We start from the raw sequence: 21809 nt of genomic DNA on the forward strand, positions 1-21809 counted from the left end.
TTTCCATTAATAATTTGTATTGTTCAGGCCTTGTGGAAATGTGGTGTTTAATTAATTCTACTATCCATTGTTTCTCGTTGATTGTTAGTTCGGAATTATGAGAATATTGAGAGGTCGGAATTATGACACGGAACCAAAATAAATCACACTTCACAGACGAGACAAAAATCACACTTCACAGACAAGACAAAAAAATCACACTTCACAGACAAAACAAACATTAAAGTATGTTTATTGTCAATGGCATTTTTAATGTTTGTCTTGACAAGACAAACATTAAAAGCTTTATGTAGGCTATAGCGCCCCTAAAACACACACACACACACACACACACACACACACACACACATGCACGCACACAGAGAGAGACTATTAGATGCCAAACATGCCGACAGACTGGTAGAGCCAGTCGGTAGCACACAGTAGCTACTGGTCTGGTCTAAATAAAGAGAAAGCCGTCGTCTCTGAATCTAATCTCTTCTCTGAATGTCTTTTGTGTTTAAAGATCCACAGACAGATATATAGATCCTCTAACAGAGAAACTCATCTTCTTGTGTTCAGATGGACAGACAGATAGATCCTCTAACAGAGAAACTCATCTCCTTGTGTTCAGATGGACAGACAGATAGATCTATAGATCCTCTAACAGAGGAACTCATCTCCTTGTGTCCAGATGGACAGATATACTCTAACCCTTTCAGACCTGAAGACACATCTGTGTCACACTTATAGCTTATAACACTTATATATAACTTTTATCCACTTGAATCACCATGTTATACTTTAGCTGTTGAAAAATAGCAGATCTACAAGCTCATAGCGCGGCACTCTGAGCTTGTAGATCTGCTATTTTTTGGAGAAAAGAAATGTGAAAACGTTTGGACATTTCTTAGATTTTCAGAAAACTGTCACGATTCAGGAGTCATTAGTAGAACGTGGTCTCAATGGGTTAACAGAGTCATCTGTCATGTGACATCTGACCACGTCGTGTGACATCTGACCACGTCATGTGACATCTGACCACGTCATGTGACATCTGACCACGTTATCATGTCTGTTATGTTTCGGCTTTAGTCGTGATTGACGTCCTCCCTCAAAGAGTCGCATTCCGATAGATTGATCTCTGTTGTTTGTTTTGGCGATCCTGAGTTCTGTAAGTCCAATCGGGCTGTGCTGAGTCCTGTAGGTCCATACGGGCTGGGCTCAGTCCTGTAGCTCCATACGGGCTGGGCTGAGTCCTGTAGGTGGACTCCATATGGGCTGGGGCTTCCTTGGAAGCCTGACACTTATTAAGTGAAGAAAAAAAAAACAATCAAAAACAAACTACACCACCGATGATTGGCCATAGTTTGACCCATATTTTGTGGAGGGGGAAAAAGTTAAACATTTTGTCATTTTGTAATTTTGCAATCCTGCAGAAACTTTGAATTTAGATTTAAAGTTTCTGTTTGAGAACAACTGGCTGGCTGGCTGACGGAGGGACTTACTGACTGACTGACTGATTGATTCACAGAGGTACAGACAGACAGACAGACAGACAGACAGACAGACAGACAGACAGACAGACAGACAGACAGACAGACTGACTGACTGACTGACTGATTCACGGAGGTATACAGACAGACAGACAGACTGACTGATTGATTCATGGAGGGACAGACAGACTGACTGATTGATTCACGGAGGGACTGACTGACTGACTGACTGACTGACTGACTGACTGATTGATTCATGGAGGGACAGACAGACAGTGATTGATTCATGGAGAGACTGACTCACTGACTGACTGACTGATTGTTCAATGTATGGTTTGTGTAAATAATTGTGAGTTTGTGCGTGACGTACGGTTCTGTGAAAGATATTTGAATTGTGAGGCTCATGTTTCACATTCCCTTCTGTGATATCTTATCTCTCTCTCTCTCTCTCTCTCTCTCTCTCTCTCTCTCTCTCTCTCTCTCTCGCTCTCTCTCACCCACGCACACACACACACACACATTTCGATTTCTTTATTTGAATCCACAAATTACAAGTAATTTTACAAGGAAACAAATATAACGGGGTTGACAGTTCATGTTCACTTAAGGATACACATGGCACCTCCTTCTCCACACAGACAAACTGCCTATAACAGACGAGACAGAACAGTATTTGGCAAGTTGTTTGGCTTTGCTTTTTGTCATGCCAGCTATTCTTAGGCCACTCATGGTCAGTTTATGCACATGGCCCAGGCTTCCGAATATCAGAATGGCAAATCTACAGTGATACCCCAAGTTTGTTATGCTTCCAAGTAATGGTTGATACTTAGAATATTTATCTTGGAATGCCTGGTCCATGTACAAATCAAAGACACAGCCCACCTCCAGAATCAGGACCTCCTTGTGTCTGGTGTCAACAAAGACAACATCAGGTGTATTCGGGATGTTAGCAAAGACATCGCATGCACAGCTAATCCAATCTGGTAACACTCTTGAATGTTTATACATTGCTGCACTAGATGGCACATACTTTCAAACTGCATCAGACACTAGGTCAACAATCCGGTCGTGGCGAGCAATATATAAGTTTTTGTATGCACTACATCCATTTGTTGTGTGTGCGATGGATTCTAGGTGTTGTTCAGAATCATGATGGTTTATACACACACACACACACACACACACACACACACACACACAATGACAGCATGGTGACGTTATGGGAGAAATACTGACTTGAAACAGATGACCAGAGAGGGAGAATTCTTACAGGCATGAACAAACACCTGTATTTATTTAGCACATTTATAATAAATAGAAGTTGACCCCAATGTCATCATAGTTAGTTAGTTGCTGCGAGAGTGAGGTTCATATTTACTTGTCAATTTCAGCTCTGACACTTATTTCAGACATGCTCTAGTATGTGAAGAGTCTGCCTGTGCTATTAACTCATTTTGGATAAAATAAAATAGAAATCAGTTTTTCTCCTCTCCTGAACAGTTAGGCCCATTTAGTGCCTTAAACATACCATTACAGTCCATAGACTTGGCTGGCAAACTATTTACTGTACATCATACTGTAAGTGCTCTAAACAAACATTAAAAACTCCAAAGAGTTGGCTGCCACATGACGTAATCTTCTAAAGCCATGCGTTGGAGTATCTAGCCCTCCTCAAAAGAATGTGACACAAGGTCAAAACCTTCAGGAAGCAATCTACAGTCTTATGACAGAGTGCACACTAATGAGTACACAGAGACATACTGAGTATGCACGCACGCACGCACACACACACACACACACACACACACACACACACACACACACACACACACATGCACACGCTCACCATTAGAACCATCACTTTGTCTTCCTTTATGCACCAGTGTGTGTGTGTGTGTGTGTGTGTACTGAAAATACTGACATTTTTGCACATCTCTCTGCTAACACACCAGATGTTGTTGTGGTCAATGAAGAGAACAAATCAGTTTTCATTCTTGAAATGGCCTGCACCTTTGATTCTAGCTTAGAGGAAGCCTTTATGACTAAGGTCATTAAGTACCAGCCGCTCCTCCAGACCATCATTGAACTAGGCTATAGGTGCAATCTGTATGTGTTTATCTTCGGCAGCCTAGGACATGTACACAGTTTGGTTGCAAGAGGCTTCCAACAACTTGGGATGCCAAAAAAAGCAGCCAAACGGCTTGCAAAATTCTGTGCAATATCTTCCACTATCGGTAGCCGCCAAATATGGCGAAGACGCTGTTACTTGTACCCCTGAAGGGTGTGTGGGTATTTGTTCGGGATTTGCTGATTGCATTCTGTACGGCACCTTGTAAATATTTGTGTCCTTGTATTTGTATCTCTTATGTGGACATAAATAAATGATTAAAGTGTGTGTGTGTGTGTGTGTGTGTGTGTGTGTGTGTGTGTGTGTGTGTGTGCACAGTGCCTAGAGGTCCTCTCAGGTCGTCAGGTAGAGATGCAGAGGTTCATCGCAGATGGCTGTCAGGAGGCTCTGCTGGAGGAGAAGAGACGATTCTGTTTCCTGGTGGACAAACACTGTAACTACACCTTCCAGACCGCCGCCTTCCACGACAAGGTGCACGCACGCACGCACGCACGCATGCACGTGTGGGAACACAGCGGTATAATGCTTATTATTATAATGTCTTCTGTCTCTCCGTCAGGCCAGAGACCTCCTGAGCACCAAGCTGAGCGGCTGGCAGGACCAGTGCAGCAACGCCACCAACATGCCTGAAAACATCATGTCCAAGATCGAGACCCTGAGGACCGCCGTGCCCGTGGCACCCCTGCCCTCGCCCGCCACCACGCCCGCCACCACGCCCGCCACCACACGCCACAGCATGGTGAGACCCACGGGCCCACGGCGTCATCAATGTGTCCGTACCATAGAGTATTAACCCATTCTGAACGGGAACCCATTTTGGTGTTTAGCATCATGTTATGCTTTAGCTATTGAAAAATAGCAGATCTACAAGCTCATAGCGCGCCACCGAGTGGCGCGCTACGAGCTTGTAGGTCTGCTATTTTTTGAAAAATCGAAGAACGACTTGACATTTTTATAGAATCTGATCTCAGGTCAGAATGGGTTAATCAGACCAGTGTGTGTCCAGTGGAAACCTCGTATGAATCTGATCTCAGGTCAGAATGGGTTAAAGGGATAGAGACCGAAACGGAGCGCTAGCCCCGCCACCTCCGATATTCATTTCAATAGAAGTTGCTCAGTGGCGTTTTGAAGCACCGGGAAGACTGCCGGACGTATAATTATAACTCAATGGCTCCAGCGAGCTTAGCCTAGCCTGACACACATGACGTTGTGAACGTCCGTCCACCTCCATGGACGTGCTGTAGTTCCACGTTTCGCCAGTAGGTAGTGGCAGCTTCAACGTTGGACGCCAACGTCAGCGTTAACGTCCTCTGTGTCTATAGGACGGTAACCATGCCAACGTCAGTGTTAATGTCCTCTTCTGTGTCTATAGGATGGTAACCATGCCAACGTCAGTGTTAATGTCTTCTGTGTCTATAGGACGGTAACCATGCCAACGTCAGTGTTAACGTCCTCTGTGTCTATAGGATGGTGTAACGGCTCACCGAGCCTAGGGTGGTTATGGTGGAAAAAAGGCAAGGTGGTAGATGCCAAAAGTTGTTTATTCTCTTATGTTTCGGTTGGAACAATAAAGGTGCAACACTTGTGAACAAAGTGAGCAGGCTGAGGCAGGACCAAAAGCAAAGAAAGCAACAACATATCCTATCACTGTACCCTAAACTAAACCCCTCCCAATACTGACTATCTGACTGGTAAACAAAAGAAAACGCTAACTGACTGACTGACTCCTCTAATGCCGACCTCCTCTGTGTCTGCAGAACTATACGGGTCGGGACTCCATGTCGTCCATGGCTCCTCCCCCTGCTCCGGCCATGAAGGCCCAGACCAGCCCGCTAGCCAACATGTTCACGGAACGAAACACAGGTACGTGTGTGTGTGTTTTGCGCGCGCGCACGTGCCGCGATGTCGCTGAAATGCCTTATTCATACTCGGCCGTGTGCCAAAAAGTAGCACATCTACAAGCTCACAGCGCGTAGATCGGCCATTTTCAGAGCACACACAACACCCAAGCAAACATTCTAATGTATTCTCTGTGTTCACAACCAGCAGCGACAAAAAGCTATCTGTCGTGTTGTGTCGTACTGACCTCCCCCCCTCCTCCCCCCCGTCAGACCACGTGACCGCCACCAGCAGTAGCACGGCGGCGGTGGAGGACAACGGCGCCATCCCCAGGTCGGTGTCGGTATCGTCGGGGCTGAACAACGCGGCGAAGAAGCCTCGCGTCCGCACCATCTTCCCGCACGCGGCCGGAGACAACGCCACGCTGCTGAGCTTCGACGAGGGAGAGACCATCGTCCTGCTCATCCCCGACGAGAGAGACGGCTGGATGTACGGAGCGCTGGAGAAGAGCGGGAAGTACGTGTAATATCTTAAAATATAACTTTAATACCTTTTAACCCATTCTGACCTGAGATCAGATTCGTACGAGGTTTCCACTGGACACACACTGGTCTGATGAACCCATTCTGACCCGAGATCAGATTCTAAAAATGTCAGTCGCTCTTCGATTTTTCAAAAATAGCAGACCTACAAGCTCGTAGCGCGCCACTCGGTGGCGCGCTATGAGCTTGTAGATCTGCTATTTTTCAATAGCTAAAGCATGACATGATGCTAACACCAAAACGGGTTCCCGGTCAGAATGGGTTAATAAGATTACTGGTGGAAACACACAATAACCGAACGTATTAAAAGCCCCAGAATTGTATATATTTGGAACATTTTTTTTTGTTAAAACATTCGCTGTGAAAGAATATATATTCAAAGATTTGCACCACAATTGCACGCACAAAGTTTGGCACAACCGTTTTTTTATCAGCCAGTTTCACAGCGATCACTTCCGGCCCTCTTTTTTTAGTTTTTTTTTATTATTCGTACTTATTGTTTTATACAGTATACTGTACATGTATTCATACTTCGTACATATTTTCATGGTGAAGTACTGATGAATCATTGGAACGAGGAAGCTTTCCTCTCCTCCCACACACACACAACTCCTCATCTGCTATTTATAAAGAGTCCGACACCAGCTGATGGAGGCCATGCACAGGGACGTGCACACATAGACATCAAAGGGGGCTTTTTAGACATTAACCCATTCTGACCTGAGATCAGATTCATACGAGGTTTCCACTGTACACACACACTGGTCTGATTAACCCATTCTGACCTGAGATCAGATTCTAAAAATGTCAAGTTGTTCTTCGATTTTTCAAAAATAGCAGACCTACAAGCTCGTAGCGCGCCACTCGGTGGCGCGCTACGAGCTTGTAGATCTGCTATTTTTCAATAGCTAAAGCATAACATGATGCTATAACACCAAAATGGGTTCCCGTTCAAAATGGGTTAAAGGGGGTTTTTAGACATCAAACTTCCCTTGTGTCCGTCTGTAAAACAACTGCCCTTTTACCCGTCTGTAAAACAACTGCCCCATACTCCAGACCACAATAGCAGCATTTACTACGGTGAAAGAAATGCAAATTAATGCCCTCCTCCTTTCCTTCCATGCCATACCGGAAGGAAGGCTGCACATTCAGGAGAATTATTGCTCTTTTTCTCCCCAAGTCTCCTGACCGTTTACACATGTATTTGCGTTGAACAAATGTGTTTAGAAATCCATATTGTACGCCGCATCTCCACTAGCTAAAGAGTGCTGGCTTGTGCCCCCTGAAAATAGCTGAGTTGCGACGCGCTGAGAGCTTGTAGATCTGCTATTTTCACTCTGTTTGTCCAAAAGTGCCCTCTTACGGGATTTCAGCCCCTGCCTCTCTGACACTAGTGCACGTTCGTGACCAAGCAGGGAGGGCAGATTGTATAGGGATGCACCGAAAGAGACATTCTTGGCCGAAACTGAATACCGAATATAGGAAACAGTTGCCCGAAACCGAATACCGAATATCAGAATATGATTAATATTATATATATTTTTTTTCCCATCCATTGCTGTCATGTACCTTAAAGCTACCTGATTTATGGCAAAATAAATGGTTACGGCTAAAGTTATAATCACTATTATGGGTCCATAAAAAAATGTATTCAGCTCTTTTTGATGCATTGATTGCATATACACTATGCGGTGATATATTTTCTGCGGCCGGATATTCAGTGCATCACTAACAGATTGTCTCGGCGTTGCGTCGGCCTGTATCTGCTGAGAACAGCGCGGTGTCGGTGGTGCCCGTGAACTTCTCCTCCTACTCTTTAACCCATTCTGACCTGAGATCAGATTCATACGAGGTTTCCACTGGACACACACTGGTCTGATTAACCCATTCTGACCTGAGATCAGATTCTAAAAAATGTCAGTCGTTCTTCGATTTTTCAAAAATAGCAGACCTACAAGCTCGTAGCGCGCCACTCGGTGGCGCGCTATGAGCTTGTAGATCTGCTATTTTTCAATAGCTAAAGCATAACATGATGCTAACACCAAAATGGGATTCCCGTTCAGAATGGGTTAACTCCCAGCCTGGCTCGCTCATCTCTCTCCATCCCACTCCGCCGGACACCATGTGTCTCGCTCTGATTGGCTGCCAGCCATGCAGCGCCAGCGAATCGGGCAGTAATGTGGCGTGTCCAGAGCTCGGGGTTGGTTGGTTGGTTGGTTGTCTGACTCATGGGCTGTAAATTGGACCAGTCCAGAGCTGGACTTTGTGCGTTTCAGCATTTAGAGCTGCATGGAGGAACCATCTGGCAGTGGTGGAAAAAACGACTCACATTATATTATATCAATACTGCAATACAGAAATACTCTGATACAAGTAAATGTCCGGATTTCAAAATGTACTTTATGTACCAAAAGTAAAATGTCTAAAAATAATACTGTACACACGTGAGTTTGTAGATTTGATATTTTCACAGGTTTATCAGGCTTTTTTTTCTTTTTTTTTAAGCATGTGCTTTTGAATTATTCAGTATTTTTTTTTAGTTTTTATGAAAATATTTCAGTAGTTAACAATAGCATTGACCATGAGTATGTGAGCAGTTAGTTAGTTAGTTACTTTATTGACACAAATGTTTAAAACATTGGGTCCAAACAATAATAAAAAACCCATGAATCAAAAACTTAAAAAATGTACAATACATTAAAATATACAATACACAATACAGAAACCCTTTACAACAGGAGCTTTCTATTGCTCCACAAGTGACAGGCAGGCATGTAGCATATGCAAAGTCTCTCTGTTAGTGCCCACAAAGAGTGAGCTCAAATCAATACCCTCATGTCCATATTTCTCTCTGATATCTTGTGTGAGGGGACAAACCAGTATGTGCTGTTCGTTTTGTATACCAGTCTCACATTGGCAAAACCGCTGTTACAGTTTACAATTTACAATTTAGGCATTTAGCAGACGCTCTTAATCCAGAGCGACTTACATTAAGCAAGAACAAAAAAGCATGGGTATACATCACATAAAAACATTTATCATGAAACATGCGTAAGCTAAGAAAGTAACAGTGGAATATCTATAATGAAACTATACATATAAGCTATACATCTATACTACTATGCTATACATATGTACTATGACGTGCTATGACAATAGCACATACAATGCACTTATGCTGTCTACATAACATGCTATAAGTCTATGCTATAAGCTGTTCAGGTGGTATGCGGCTCCATCTTCCCATTTCCACACGCAGTCTATGAGCGGACAACCGAAACCGTGTAAAGGTTATCCTCAAATAGTCCTCAATGTAAGGTGTACTGCTGCTGCTGGTATAGAGTGGATAGACAGATAGATATGGGTTGATGGCTTGGTATGTCTTATATCTTGTTCCCTCTTTGGATTGTAATTTATGAATCATGTCCCTTCGGTCACTCTCAATATGATCTCGTTTTTCCATTATCTCAGATAAATGAGAATACATGACTTGGTTCTCATTTTGCAGCAATTGAAGAACATACCACAAGGGGTCATCAAGCATGCCATTCCGCTGCTGTATGTTGGTGAAGAACCTGGCTTGCTTTTCTCTCACCAAAGCTTGCATTGAAGGCAGTCCAGCTTCTAACAGGCAGGTTAAGTTAGGGGTAGTAACCCTCACCCCAAGTAGGGATTTCACTCCAGCCATGTAGAGAGTTTCAACAGACTTTAAGGGGATTTTCAACCAAGCCTCACACCCATACAATATAGCTGATGAGAAAGCAGCCTCAAAAACCTTACGTTTTACACGAAATGGAGCATCATAGACTAGTTGGTGGTCAGGAAGATAATCAGTTTGTTTAGGTGCTTTGTCTTCTCCTTTGCATGTAGGGCAAGTGAGTTTCGGGCATTTCCATCAGCAGTGAAGATGGCTCCAAGATATGTATAACTGTCACAATGCTTCACTGTAAGGGAAGCAAGCTGAATAGGTTGCCTGTCTTCATCAGATCCAGATATAGCCATAAATTTGGTTTTATTGCCTTATTTTATTGCATGCCATATTCATCACAATATTCCTCCAGATATTTCAGTTTGTCAGTCAGCCTTTCCTTTGATGTTGCCAGGATGACAGTGTCAACCATTAGCATTAACACATGGAGCCATTTAGCACATTGACTGCATGTGTGACCTCAGCAGAGCAGAAAGCCACTCCCTCTGTATAAACACTGGTTCACAGTGACTGTGTTGTTTTCGTCTACTAAAACTATGACGGAAAATGTTCGTCGACTACCTTTTTTCACTACCTTTTTCAAAACTACATAAAAACGTGATGAATAAAACTATGACTAAATATACTGTTGATTTTGTCAACAAATAAAAACTAAACTAAATGTAAAACTAAATGGGACTAGTGGACAACTGTATATTTAGTCGACTAAAATCTTATGACATTTAGTTGACGAAAACTAGACTATTAAACACTAAAGCATTCCAGGTGACTAAAATGTGACTGAAGCCAAATGAAAACTTAATACAAGATACTTTAACGACTAAAACTAAAATAGAAATGTTTGATTGAAATATTTATTAACACTTTGTGAGCCCACGCAAAACTTTCAAAAAATCACTTTCACCTAGAAACTCCATTCACACTTTTTATAATTCAGCTGGAACTTTTTACTTTGAAATGTTTCATAGTTTCTGAGTTATTTAAAGGGACACTTCACCCTTTTTGCAAAAAAATATATGTTAATGACGTTTAGAAGCTTTAGAACACACTCCTGGGGGTCTTTATGTGTGTAATATGTGGTTTTAGATATTGTAGATTGTAGCAGTGAGCCTGTTGTCTCTGATGTCATGGACACTGGGCTCACTTCCTTCCTGGACTACATGTTGTCTCAGTAAGACAGCTCTCCCCCTATCCACAAGGAGGAGCAGTGCACCAAAGAATTAATGGGAATTGTAGTCCAGGAAGGTAGTGAGACCAGTGTCCATGACATCAGAGACAACAGGCTCACTGCTACAATCTAAAATATCTAAAACCACATATTACACACATAAATACCCCCAGAAAAGTGATCTAAAACTTCTAAACGTCATTAACATATATTCTTTTGCAAAAAGGGTGAAGTGTCCCTTTAACTGAAACGCCCAATGCATTATCAATGGCAATAACACAAAACGTATTAAATAAAATAAATACATTTTATTGACATTTGTTTATTTTATTAAAGAAAAAAAATACAAATACAAATGTGAGTGGACGACCCAATAAAGCATTACACTTGTTTACAAGAGGGTCAAACTTGTTCAATTCATCAAAACATTTAGAGACGTACAAATAGACACTTCTATATAGCCAAAGAACAGAACAGGAATTCATCATAAAGGAGGTAAAAAGGGAAAAGAAACATACAGTGAGGGGAAAAAGGGGGGGGGGGGGGGGATTCCGATTTTATGGGGGCCAGTTTCGAATTGCAGCCGTCCGCAGGTGCTCTTTGAGAGCGGTTTTGAAGGAGTCAAGGGATTCATATGTCTTAATGACTGTTGGTAGGGCGTTCCACATTTTTGTTCGCTGCCAAAAACAACACTGGTGGTGTACGAACACAGAGTACGTTCACACAGTGAGATTGTTAGCGCGGCGGTGGCGACGTAGCATTTTTCCACCAGGAGCTTTTAAAGGACCTTTCGTTTATCACGTGTAAACACAGGAAACACTCTGTTGTTGTCCAGAGATAAACCTGGACAAATATTAACCTTTCTCCTTGTGGAGAGAGAGAGCAGATCTGTGGAAACATGATCGCAGCAATGACACCAAGACCTTGTTCTGAGCTGCTGCTGGAACGGAACGGAACTTAAGTCATAAATTACTTAAAATGATATTATTACCTTCTTTACTTTTAGTAGTAATATAAATAATCACTTCCACGGCCACGCCCACGGGTCGACCATGCAGACCGGCTACTGTTGACATGTTTGTGTGACACTGTACTATAATCCTAGTAGGACGTAAATATACGGAATAACACAACATAACATGTGGAGATCAGAGGTTTTTTCCCCGACACCGCCGATACTGTATGTTGTGACTGTTTCAGATACTGTAGTATTTAATCATCTCTCTCTCTCTCTCTCTCTCTCTCTCTCTCTCTCTCTCTCTCTCTCTCAGGAGGGGCTGGTTTCCCTCTTCGTACTGCAGAGCCTTCTCGGAGCCGCTGGTGAATAACAACAGGTAAGGACACGCACTTTTTGACGACGACACATAAGCCAATCTGCCGCGGCAAAAACACACGTGTGTTTGTGTTTTCAATCACTCTTATCACGTTCCCGACGCGTTTAAACAAAGGCCTACATGTATGTCACTAAAGTAAACCAGGTGAAGGTCATCTCTGCTGAAACCAAAGTGTTTTTGATAACGAAACACTTGAGAGCGTGAGAACATGGACACAGAGATAGACTATATTAATATTTACTGCCTGACTTTTGAGGTTTCTTTAATTGATTCGCTTTGAGATCGCTCTTTTTGATCAGAGTGGCGATGTTCCCGGCTCCGCTGCCTCTGCGTTGTTACAATATGTAACGTCTCAGGTGACATATAAAGATATCGTAGTTAGAGCTAGCCTAGAGCTAGCCCAGTTTGTCTTGTGAATTCTGGAGGTCTTCAAAATAAGACGTCCGGCTGAAACGACGGCAGGGCAGGGACGACACTACAGACTGAAACAGTTCAGGCAGTCAGTGAGTTAAGGCATCAACTTGAGTCATGCAAACTTTTTAACATTTTAACATTAAAGCTGTATTGTAGAACATAACAGAATCAGTTCAGAGGCATGCTCTAAACTGCAGAGCTCAAGAGCTGAAGAACCTGATGTTGGATAGGAACGTGTGGAGGGCATCCCGAGTTGGTGTTGGCTAGACCTCACTCTCGCACAAACTAACTAACTAGAGCCATGCAACCACTTTACTTTAGAGTCAGTCATGCACACGTGAATCTCAGTTCAACATTCAGTTTGAGTAACGCTGAAGGACTCTATATGGTGGAGGATGGCTTTGCATGTCTCAGTGTGTGTGTTTCTCCCCTCCAGCATGTCTTCGGGTCCGTACCGCAGCCGCAGCGTTGTCAACCTGCATCACGCAGACACGGAGACCGACGAGGCCACCATGGTGCTGCCCCCTGCTGACTACAGCGCAAGGTTACACTGCTATGGGATTATTTTCATTATAGTTCAGTTTTAGTTATTGTTCAACCCTAATTTATAGTTTTAGTTAGTTTAGACTTTTTTTTTAATTCAGTTAGTCTTAGTAAGTAGATTATTATTGTTTTTTTTTTCTAATTTAGGTAGTTTTAGATTATTTAGCTTTTATTTTTCTAATTAATGTAGTTTGATTTAGTTTTTATTTAGTTAGTTTTAGTTAGTTTTGCTAGTTTACAATGCTTAGTTTTAGCTTAGTTTGTATTCGTTTTTCTAAGAGTTTCTCAGCGTTTTTCTTATATACATAGTGTGATACAGGTAGACATAGTATAGATAGTAAGACATAGTATATGATATTTAGTTAGTTTTAATTAAACTGTACTAACCTTTCTACAGCGGAAGAGGAAACGGCCACGCCCCTCACCACGGACTCCTCCTCACCACTGCCAAGACCACGCCCACCACGGTGGCGGCCATTAAGCCCGTCGTCACGGCAACGACCCCCGCCAGCGTCAACAACAACCACCACCATCACCACCAATATCCGCATCATCATCCTCACCTTTCTCAGCACTCCCCCACGCCGTCGCAAGCATCCTCGGCTTCATCCACAGACCACAACGCCACCGTGAGTCTGTCTGTCTGTCTGTCTGTCTGTCTGTCTGTCTGTTTTACAAAGTAGGCCTTTAGCAGACGCATGTAATCCAGAGTGATTTACAGTGAATACATAGAAAGAGTAATCAGCACGTTGTGCCGGCGCACTGCGCGTCAGCCATTTTTAGTTAGGTGGTCACTGTGTGGTTGTTGTGGCTCATCATCCGGCTCGAAGGACCATTTTGTTCAACGGGAGCCACAAGCCACCAGGAAACAAGGATTTGGAATAATATTATACAGTTTATTTTTGACAGACAATTAAATGTGGACATTCACATGATAATTACCATGATATGTGTAAAGAAGTGTACAGTATTTGTTAAAATGTTGTTTTTATGTGGGCACGCCCACCAGTTCATTAAGTATGCCTGGTTTGCCTGGTGGGTGGTGAACTGAAGCCGCGCACACAGCTTTAGTTGTATATATAAGAGAGGGGGGGGGGGGTTAGAGGAGGGGCTGATAGTGTGATGTCACTATACTACTATTTATGTCATTGGCCCGTTTGACTGTAAAGTTTTCAGCCTCCAGGAAGAAACCCTAAATACAAAGTTAATACACAATTGCACATAAAAACAACTCCAGGGTGTCTAATGAAGTACTGTCACCTCATAGACACATGAAAAACTGCACTGCATCTTTAAATAAGTCAAAATTCCCATTACAATCAAATTCATCCATTCTTAAATATAATCCACATCACTGGAAGTTACTTACTTACTTATCCCCGTTACGCCGGCTGGCACATTGGGCAGCAACAAAGTTCCTCCCCTTGCATCTGCCTTTGGCCATCTTCTCTATGGTCCCCCGGCTCTGATGTTGTTGTCATTTTGTCATTTTGGGCCTGCCTTTATTTCTCTTTCCTTCTGGGGTCCAGTGTAATGCGACTCTTGGGATTGCCAACCTGCGTTTTTTGATTATACTGTGCATGTGGTTATTGGTTATTGTTATTATTTGAGAGGTTATTGTTTGAGATGGTCTTGGGCCAGACTATGTGCAGGATCTTTTGCAGGCATGATGTGTGGAAGGTGGATAGTTTCTGGATGTCAGATCTGTTGTTTTCCAGCATTATGCACCGTACAGTATAGTGTTGAGAGTATGCAGCTTTGGTAAATCCGGAGTTTTTGTTTTTGTGCTGTATTGTTTTGATTTCCAGATTTGCTTAAGTCTTATGAAGGTTGTGTATGCTTTGTTGATCCGGTTTTGAATGTCTTTACTATAGCTCCCCCATCGTGGTCGAATGATGCTTCCAAGGTATGTGAAGGGATTTGTATTCTCCAAATACCTGCTCCTCTATTGTTATATGTGTTGGTGTGCTGGTGTTAATGGGCATGATTTTGGTTTTATTGTTGTGAACGATCAGTCCGACTTGTTGGCCATAGTGTTGGAGTCTGTCTGTTTTTTCTTGAAGATGTGTGTGTGTGTATGTGACATAAGGGCGAGTTCATCCGCAAAGTCAAGGTCTTGAATGGTGGAATGCAATGTTCCTTTCTTTGGAACCTTAACGATCACTCCTTTTGTCCAGTCCGATGGTATCTTCCCTCCCACCCAGATGTTGGTGTATAGTGGGAGTAGGATGTTTGCGGCTATAGCTCTGGATCGACTTTAACCCATTCTGACCTGAGATCAGATTCATACGAGGTTTTCCACTGGACACACACTTGTCTGATTACCCCATTCTGACCTGAGATCAGATTCTAAAAATGTCAGTCGTTCTTCGATTTTTCAAAAATAGCAGACCTACAAGCTCATAGCGCGCCACTCGGTGGCGCGCTATGAGCTTGTAGATCTGCTATTTTTCAATAGCTAAAGCATAACATGATGCCAACACCGATATGGGTTCCCGTTCAGAATGGGTTAAAGAGTTCTGCGTTTAGGTTATCGGCACCTGGGGATTTTCCGTTTGTGAGTGATTTAATGGCTTCGATTATTTCTACTTTTGTTGGTGGGTTGATGTTAATGTCCAGATCCTCTACAGCTTCTTGTGTTTCTATTGGGTGTAGAGAGGGGGATCTCTGTTGAGAATCTCCCTGAAGTGTTCTGTCCAGCCATCTTCTTGTTCTCTTTCTGTCGTGAGTAATTGTCCTTGTTTGCTTCTGATATGTTGGGATGTTTCTGAATTTTCTTCCACATCAGGTTAGAGATTTTGTATACTGTTCCTTGTTGTTTATGGGATGCTGCTTCTTCAGCTGCGCTTGCCAGCTCCTCTAGGTAGTCTCTCTTGTCCCTCCTTATTAGGCTTTTCACCTGCTTGTTGGTATTGCGGTACTGTACTTATATTTTCACTGTACTCTGTCCACTCCCCACGTCTCAGCTTCCAGGAGTCACCCAATGCCACACGCACTGCTGCCGTAGACCTACAGCCACTGTGCGTGTGCACGTGGTGTCAGATGTTTGTCTTATTGCATTGTCGTGGAAACCTGACCCCCCCCTCCTCCTCTGCATACTCTAACCTAGCACATACAGTACTGGTGCTCAATGGGGGGTCCGGGACACGCCTGTGTGTGCGGGGGGGGGGGGGGGGGGGGGAGCTAAATACATGTCAATCTGGGTGTTATTTTTAGCAGCACCTTTTGATTTTAGTTTTAGTCAGTCTCTTGAATAGTTTCATTTAGTTTCAGTCACATTTCGGTCACCTGGAATGTTTTAGTGTTAGTCTAGTTTTAGTCACCTGGAATGTTTTAGTGTTAGTCTAGTTTTAGTCGACTACATATCATACGATTTTAGTCAACTAAATCTACAGTTGATTTAGTCGAACAAAATGTATTTTGGCGGGCCTCGATGCCGTCATAATAACTTTTTTTCACACACACACACACACACACACACACACACACACCAATGTGCACGCACGCACACAGAGAGCAGCTGTAGGTGATGTTTGAGGTTGACTGGACAGACCAGAGTAACCTGACGCTGTTGTCTTCTCATCCTGTCCTGCTGCCACATGCATTATGGATGTGTGTGCGTGTGCGTGTGCGTGTGCGTGCGCCACACATCCGGGGCATACCTCTGCACCTCTGGCTCAGCGTTCGTGGAATTCCACTCTGGGCAACCTGATAGTCTCTCTATCTCTATCTCTCTCTCTCTCTCTCTCTCTCTCTCTCTCTCTCTCTCTCTCTCTCTCTCTCTCTCTTAGGAATAAGGTTAGGTTTAGCTTTTCTCTGCTAGGTAAATGTGAGTCGGTTCCAGGAAAGATCATTCATTCATTCATTCGTTATGTTTAACTGGTGTGCACTGCCTCCATTCATAACACACACACACACACACACACACACACACACACACACACACACACACACACACACACACACACACACACACACACACACACACAGTAAACATTCCAGAAGGAGTCTATAGTTGGTGGGAAATAGAGATTAATTGATCTCTATATGACTCATGCTTACATTGTTGCGTAGGCTGTGGAAATGAAGTGTGTGTGTGTGTGTGTGTGTGTGTGTGTGTGTGTGTGTGTGTGTGTGTGTGTGTGTGTGTGTGTGTGTGTGTGTGTGTGTGTGTGTGTGTGTGTGTGTGTGTGTGTGTGTGTGTGTGTGTGTGTGTGTGTGTGTGTGTGTGTGTGTGTGTGTGTGTGTGTGTGTGTGTGTGAATATATACATTTGAAAACTTGAAATGGTACATTCTACTTGTGGCACTAACCTTTTAAAAGGACAATTTAATTTTCTCTTTTTTTCTTTATTAGAGAAAGTATAAGATGGGTGTTTTTTTTTCATTTGCTGCTTTCTTTCGTTTTAGGGATTTTAGGTGTTTTTGACAGGGGGCGGGGCATTCGAACACGGGGCTAAATATGTATCTTATTATAACATTGTATAGTGACTTATATTTGTATTATTTACTATAGTCCTAGTCTTCTGTGGTCAGATGTAATTTCTTGGGGTCTAGTAGGACTATAATAAATAATAAATAAATAAATAAATCGCTATAAAATCTTGTAAAAAAGATACCCCCCCCCCCCCCCCCCTGTCAAAAACAGCTAAAATCCATAAAATGAAAGAAACCAGCAAAAAAAAGAAAGCAGCAAGAAAGAAAATTAACACTCATCTTTTACTTTCTCTAATAACAACCGAAAAAAAGTTGTCCTTTTAAGTATTACAGTATTGTATACCACGTGTTTACCTACTTTCAACTCCAGTGTGTACTGGTCACTGTAGCTGCATGGCAGTCCCTCTGTCCCCTGCTGACCTCTGCTGGTACGTACTGGTTACTGCACCCATCAGAGAACATAGCTTTGTTTCTGGCTCGGAACTGTAAAGTACTGAATGGATCCTGCAATGCTCTCATTGGACGGTTTTTAATTGTCTGTTATGTCTTATTGGACATTCTGTTTGATTGTTTGTTGGTATAGATTGCCATTAACATACCTACAGGCCATGTATTGAATGTGCGTGCGTGTTTAGGGGGTCCTTGCAAATAAAACATTTGAGAACAACTGCTACTAGTTTGACTCAAATCAAATCTCATCAAAGTGTGTGTGTGTGTGTGTGTGTGTGTGTGTGTGTGTGTGCATGCCTACAATGTAATCGTATCGCGCATATGCAGACACACACACACACACACACACACACACACACACACTATCATTGTCTCTCTCTCTCATTGTAGTTGTTTCCAGACAGTGAAGAGCCGTCGGTCCAGACCGTTCACATTCTCATGACTTTCACTTCCTCATACACATGCAGACCCGCAAACACACACCACGCACACACACACACACGCACACACCTCACACGCACACATGCGCTGTACCACAGATAAGGCTGTTACAAATCTAAGTTGTCAATTAATCGTCACACAAATAATTGTGCTTATCAATTTAATAGTGTCTCATGCGTTGAACGTTGGAACGTTAGTTTGTATGTTTTTGTGTGGCTTTCGCCTTTATTTTATATTTTTTTATAGAGGGACAGACAGTACTAGTAGGCTGACAGGAAATCGGGGAGATAGATGAGGGGGGGGGGGGGGTGACATGCAGTAAAGACCGTCGGGACCGGGAGTCGAACCCGCGGCACACTGCCAGACTGGATTAACCAGCCAAGGTGCCTGGACCGCTGAGCCACGGCCCAGGCCTCAATGTGTAGGCCTACTTCTGTTTGTCTTTTAGGGCTTGGCATGGAGCAGATCTGACAACATGACCTAATGCATTTAGACCTGAGCTCCATTCTACAGAATGTCTTCAAATTCATGACAGCTTGTCTGAAAGACCTTATGTTTCTATGTCAGCTCAAAACACTTTCATGTCAAAATATATGTACTTGGCCATCGACTCCCATCTCAAACCCCCCCCCCCCCCCCCCCACCCAGAAGCAAAGATTTGAGTTAAAAACGTAAAGAATATACATTCCAAATTTGCGCCACAAAAAATAGCAGACCTACAAGCTTGTAGCTATGAGTTTGTAGATCTGCTATTTTTCAATAGATAAAGTATAACACAATGCTTAAAACACCAAAAGGGGTTCCTGGTCCAGAATGACTTATTTAGGCTACACAAATAATATGTATTTTCTTTCCAAAAAGAAGAAAAAATCTAAATAGTGTAAGTTGAGATTGTCTCAAATGCATATTCATTGATCCTTGATGTGAAATGTTTACTGACCGCTCCAATCCAGTGACCAGGGCTACCGTGAGAACAACCCTTGTGACTCACACCATTGTCTGTGCGTGTCTGTGTCTGTGCGTGCGTGTGCGTGTGCGTGTCTGTTTCTGTGTGTGTGTGTGTGTGTGTGTGTGTGTGTGTGTGCGTGCGTGCCAACAGGTGAACCAGTCCAACGGCACCCACAGACCTCCGCCTCCGTACCTCGCGTAAGTCATTTTAAACTTTTCATTTAATATTAGAAAACGCTCAGTAGTGGCCTCGATAAAAGCCCCGATAAACGAGTATGATCGATACGCTGCTCGTTATCAATGTCATAAATATATTAACCCATTCTGACCTGAGATCAGATTCATACGAGGTTTCCACTGGACACACACTGGTCTGATGAACCCATTCTGACCTGAGATCAGATTCTAATCTATCAGATTCGTTCTTCGATTTTTCAAAAATAGCAGACCTACAAGCTCGTAGCGCGCCACTCGGTGGCGCGCTATGAGCTTGTAGATCTGCTATTTTTCAATAGCTAAAGCATAACATGATGCCAACACCAAAATGGGTGCCCGTTCAGAATGGGTTAACGAGCTCCGCCCCTCCTATATAGTCATGACTGGGATTATATATTTTATATATGTGTGTTTTATTTATTCTCAAAATTACACTGAACTAATTTTCTGTGTCGTCGAGTAAAACATCACAATATATCAAAACAACACAAGGTACATGTGAAATTACATATAGGTTTACGAATAAAAAAGCTAAAACAAATTTCAAAATGATCTAAGAACAGTTACACATTTACACACTGTAAACAGATATAGACCTTACACTGACCTTGGTGTCAGCCACTGGTTTTGGTCGCGTTGTCCCACTATTACTAACCATGACGGCTTAATCTAACCATTAACCTCAGTCTTAACACGCCACACAAGTCCCCTAACCTCATATCAGTCTTTAATGTAACTGTTTTACCTGTGTGTGATTTCTTTAGGGGAGGAAACCCGTTCTCCACCGTCCGACTACGACCTACGGTCACCAACGACCGCTCGGCGCCACACGTCTGATGATGACATCACCACCCATGCATCATCACCGCCGGCCCCTCCCTCCTCCTAGCCCGTAGCCACACCCCCCTCATAGCGTCATCACTGGCCCCTCCCTCCCTCCTCCTAGCCCGTAGCCACACCCCCCTCATAGCGTCATCACCGGCCCCTCCCTCCCTCCCTCCTCCTAGCCCGTAGCCACACCCACCTCATAGCATCATCACTGGCCCCTCCCTCCCTCCTCCTAGCCCGTAGCCACACCCCCCTCATAGCATCATCACTGGCCCCTCCCTCCCTCCTCCTAGCCCGTAGCCACACCCCCCTCATAGCATCATCACCGGCCCCTCCCTCTCTCCTAGCCCGTAGCCACACCCCCCTCATAGCATCATCAACGCCCCCTCCCTCTCGCCTAGCCCGTAGCCACACCCCCCTCATAGCATCATCACCGGCCCCTCCCTCTTGCCTAGCCCGCAGCCACACCGTGAGTATCTAAATCGTGAAAATGTGGCTTCTTTCAGAAGACTTTTTATTTATTTTTACGTCAAACTAAATGGGTTAAAAAAACACACACTTGTGTGAAGTGAGGGGCGCTCTTATCATCATCATACCTTCCGGCCAATCATAATTGGCGTCCCCACTTTTCTGTCCTGACTTTTTATCCGTGCTCAGCCAATCAAATCATCGCTATGGGGTACACACGCCCACACACAAAGCTGGGCATAGGAGGGGCTAGGGGGAGGGGCTAGGGTGACCCCACCCCCTTTGACCTGCCCAGCCTCCGCCCCAAGTCAGTGACTACAACCCTTTGACCTGCCCAGTCTGCCCCAAGTCAGTGACCCCACCCCCTTTGACCTACCCAGGCTCCGCCCCAAGTGAGTGACACCACCCCCTTTGACCTGCCCAGGCTCCGCCCCAAGTCAGTGACTCCACCCCTTTTGACCTGCCCAGGATCCGCCTCTTTGACTCGATGGACCAATGAGAACCAAACAGTTCAGTCAGCGACTGAACGAACAATCGAGAGGCTTCGTTTCGTTATCGTGGGATTTGTAGTTTATATATATTTATGGGACAGATGATCGTCGTATATTATTACAGATTATATATTTTCTCTATCTTTATCTCTCTGCCTTCTGCTCTTGTTCGCGGTCGACCGCTGGAAGTCGACCTCGACCGACCGATCGATCCTCGCCCGGACATGATTAGAGGAGGAGCAACAAAAAAAAAACCTGACGACGTGAAGACACCGTCAGAGAAACGGAAAACGATTGTATTTTATGTTTGTTTTGTCGCTGCTGTTGAAATCACAGAGATTGAAAGACTTCCTGTTGCCATATAAGGACTGTTAGTTGAA

The 21809-nt window shown here is 43.7% G+C and overlaps 1 protein-coding gene across 1 annotated transcript in view; it reads left to right on the top strand.

The window, feature by feature from the left end:
• Positions 1-20633, top strand: part of LOC308324648 (BAR/IMD domain-containing adapter protein 2-like 1) — a 58591-nt gene extending 37958 nt beyond the window's left edge. Inside the window, exons 7-15 of the mRNA XM_080776850.1 lie at positions 3922-4074; positions 4163-4342; positions 5361-5466; positions 5715-5958; positions 12133-12195; positions 13046-13153; positions 13550-13781; positions 19578-19624; positions 20407-20633. Of these exons, the coding sequence (XP_080632976.1) occupies positions 3922-4074; positions 4163-4342; positions 5361-5466; positions 5715-5958; positions 12133-12195; positions 13046-13153; positions 13550-13781; positions 19578-19624; positions 20407-20479 (1206 nt within the window). The 3' untranslated portion in view covers positions 20480-20633. The remainder of the gene's footprint in view (positions 1-3921; positions 4075-4162; positions 4343-5360; positions 5467-5714; positions 5959-12132; positions 12196-13045; positions 13154-13549; positions 13782-19577; positions 19625-20406) is intronic.
• Positions 20634-21809: the final 1176 nt, after the last annotated feature.

This window comes from Protomyctophum bolini (assembly GCF_963924005.1).
Source record: "Protomyctophum bolini genome assembly, chromosome: 11".
Classification (NCBI taxonomy): domain Eukaryota; kingdom Metazoa; phylum Chordata; class Actinopteri; order Myctophiformes; family Myctophidae; genus Protomyctophum; species Protomyctophum bolini.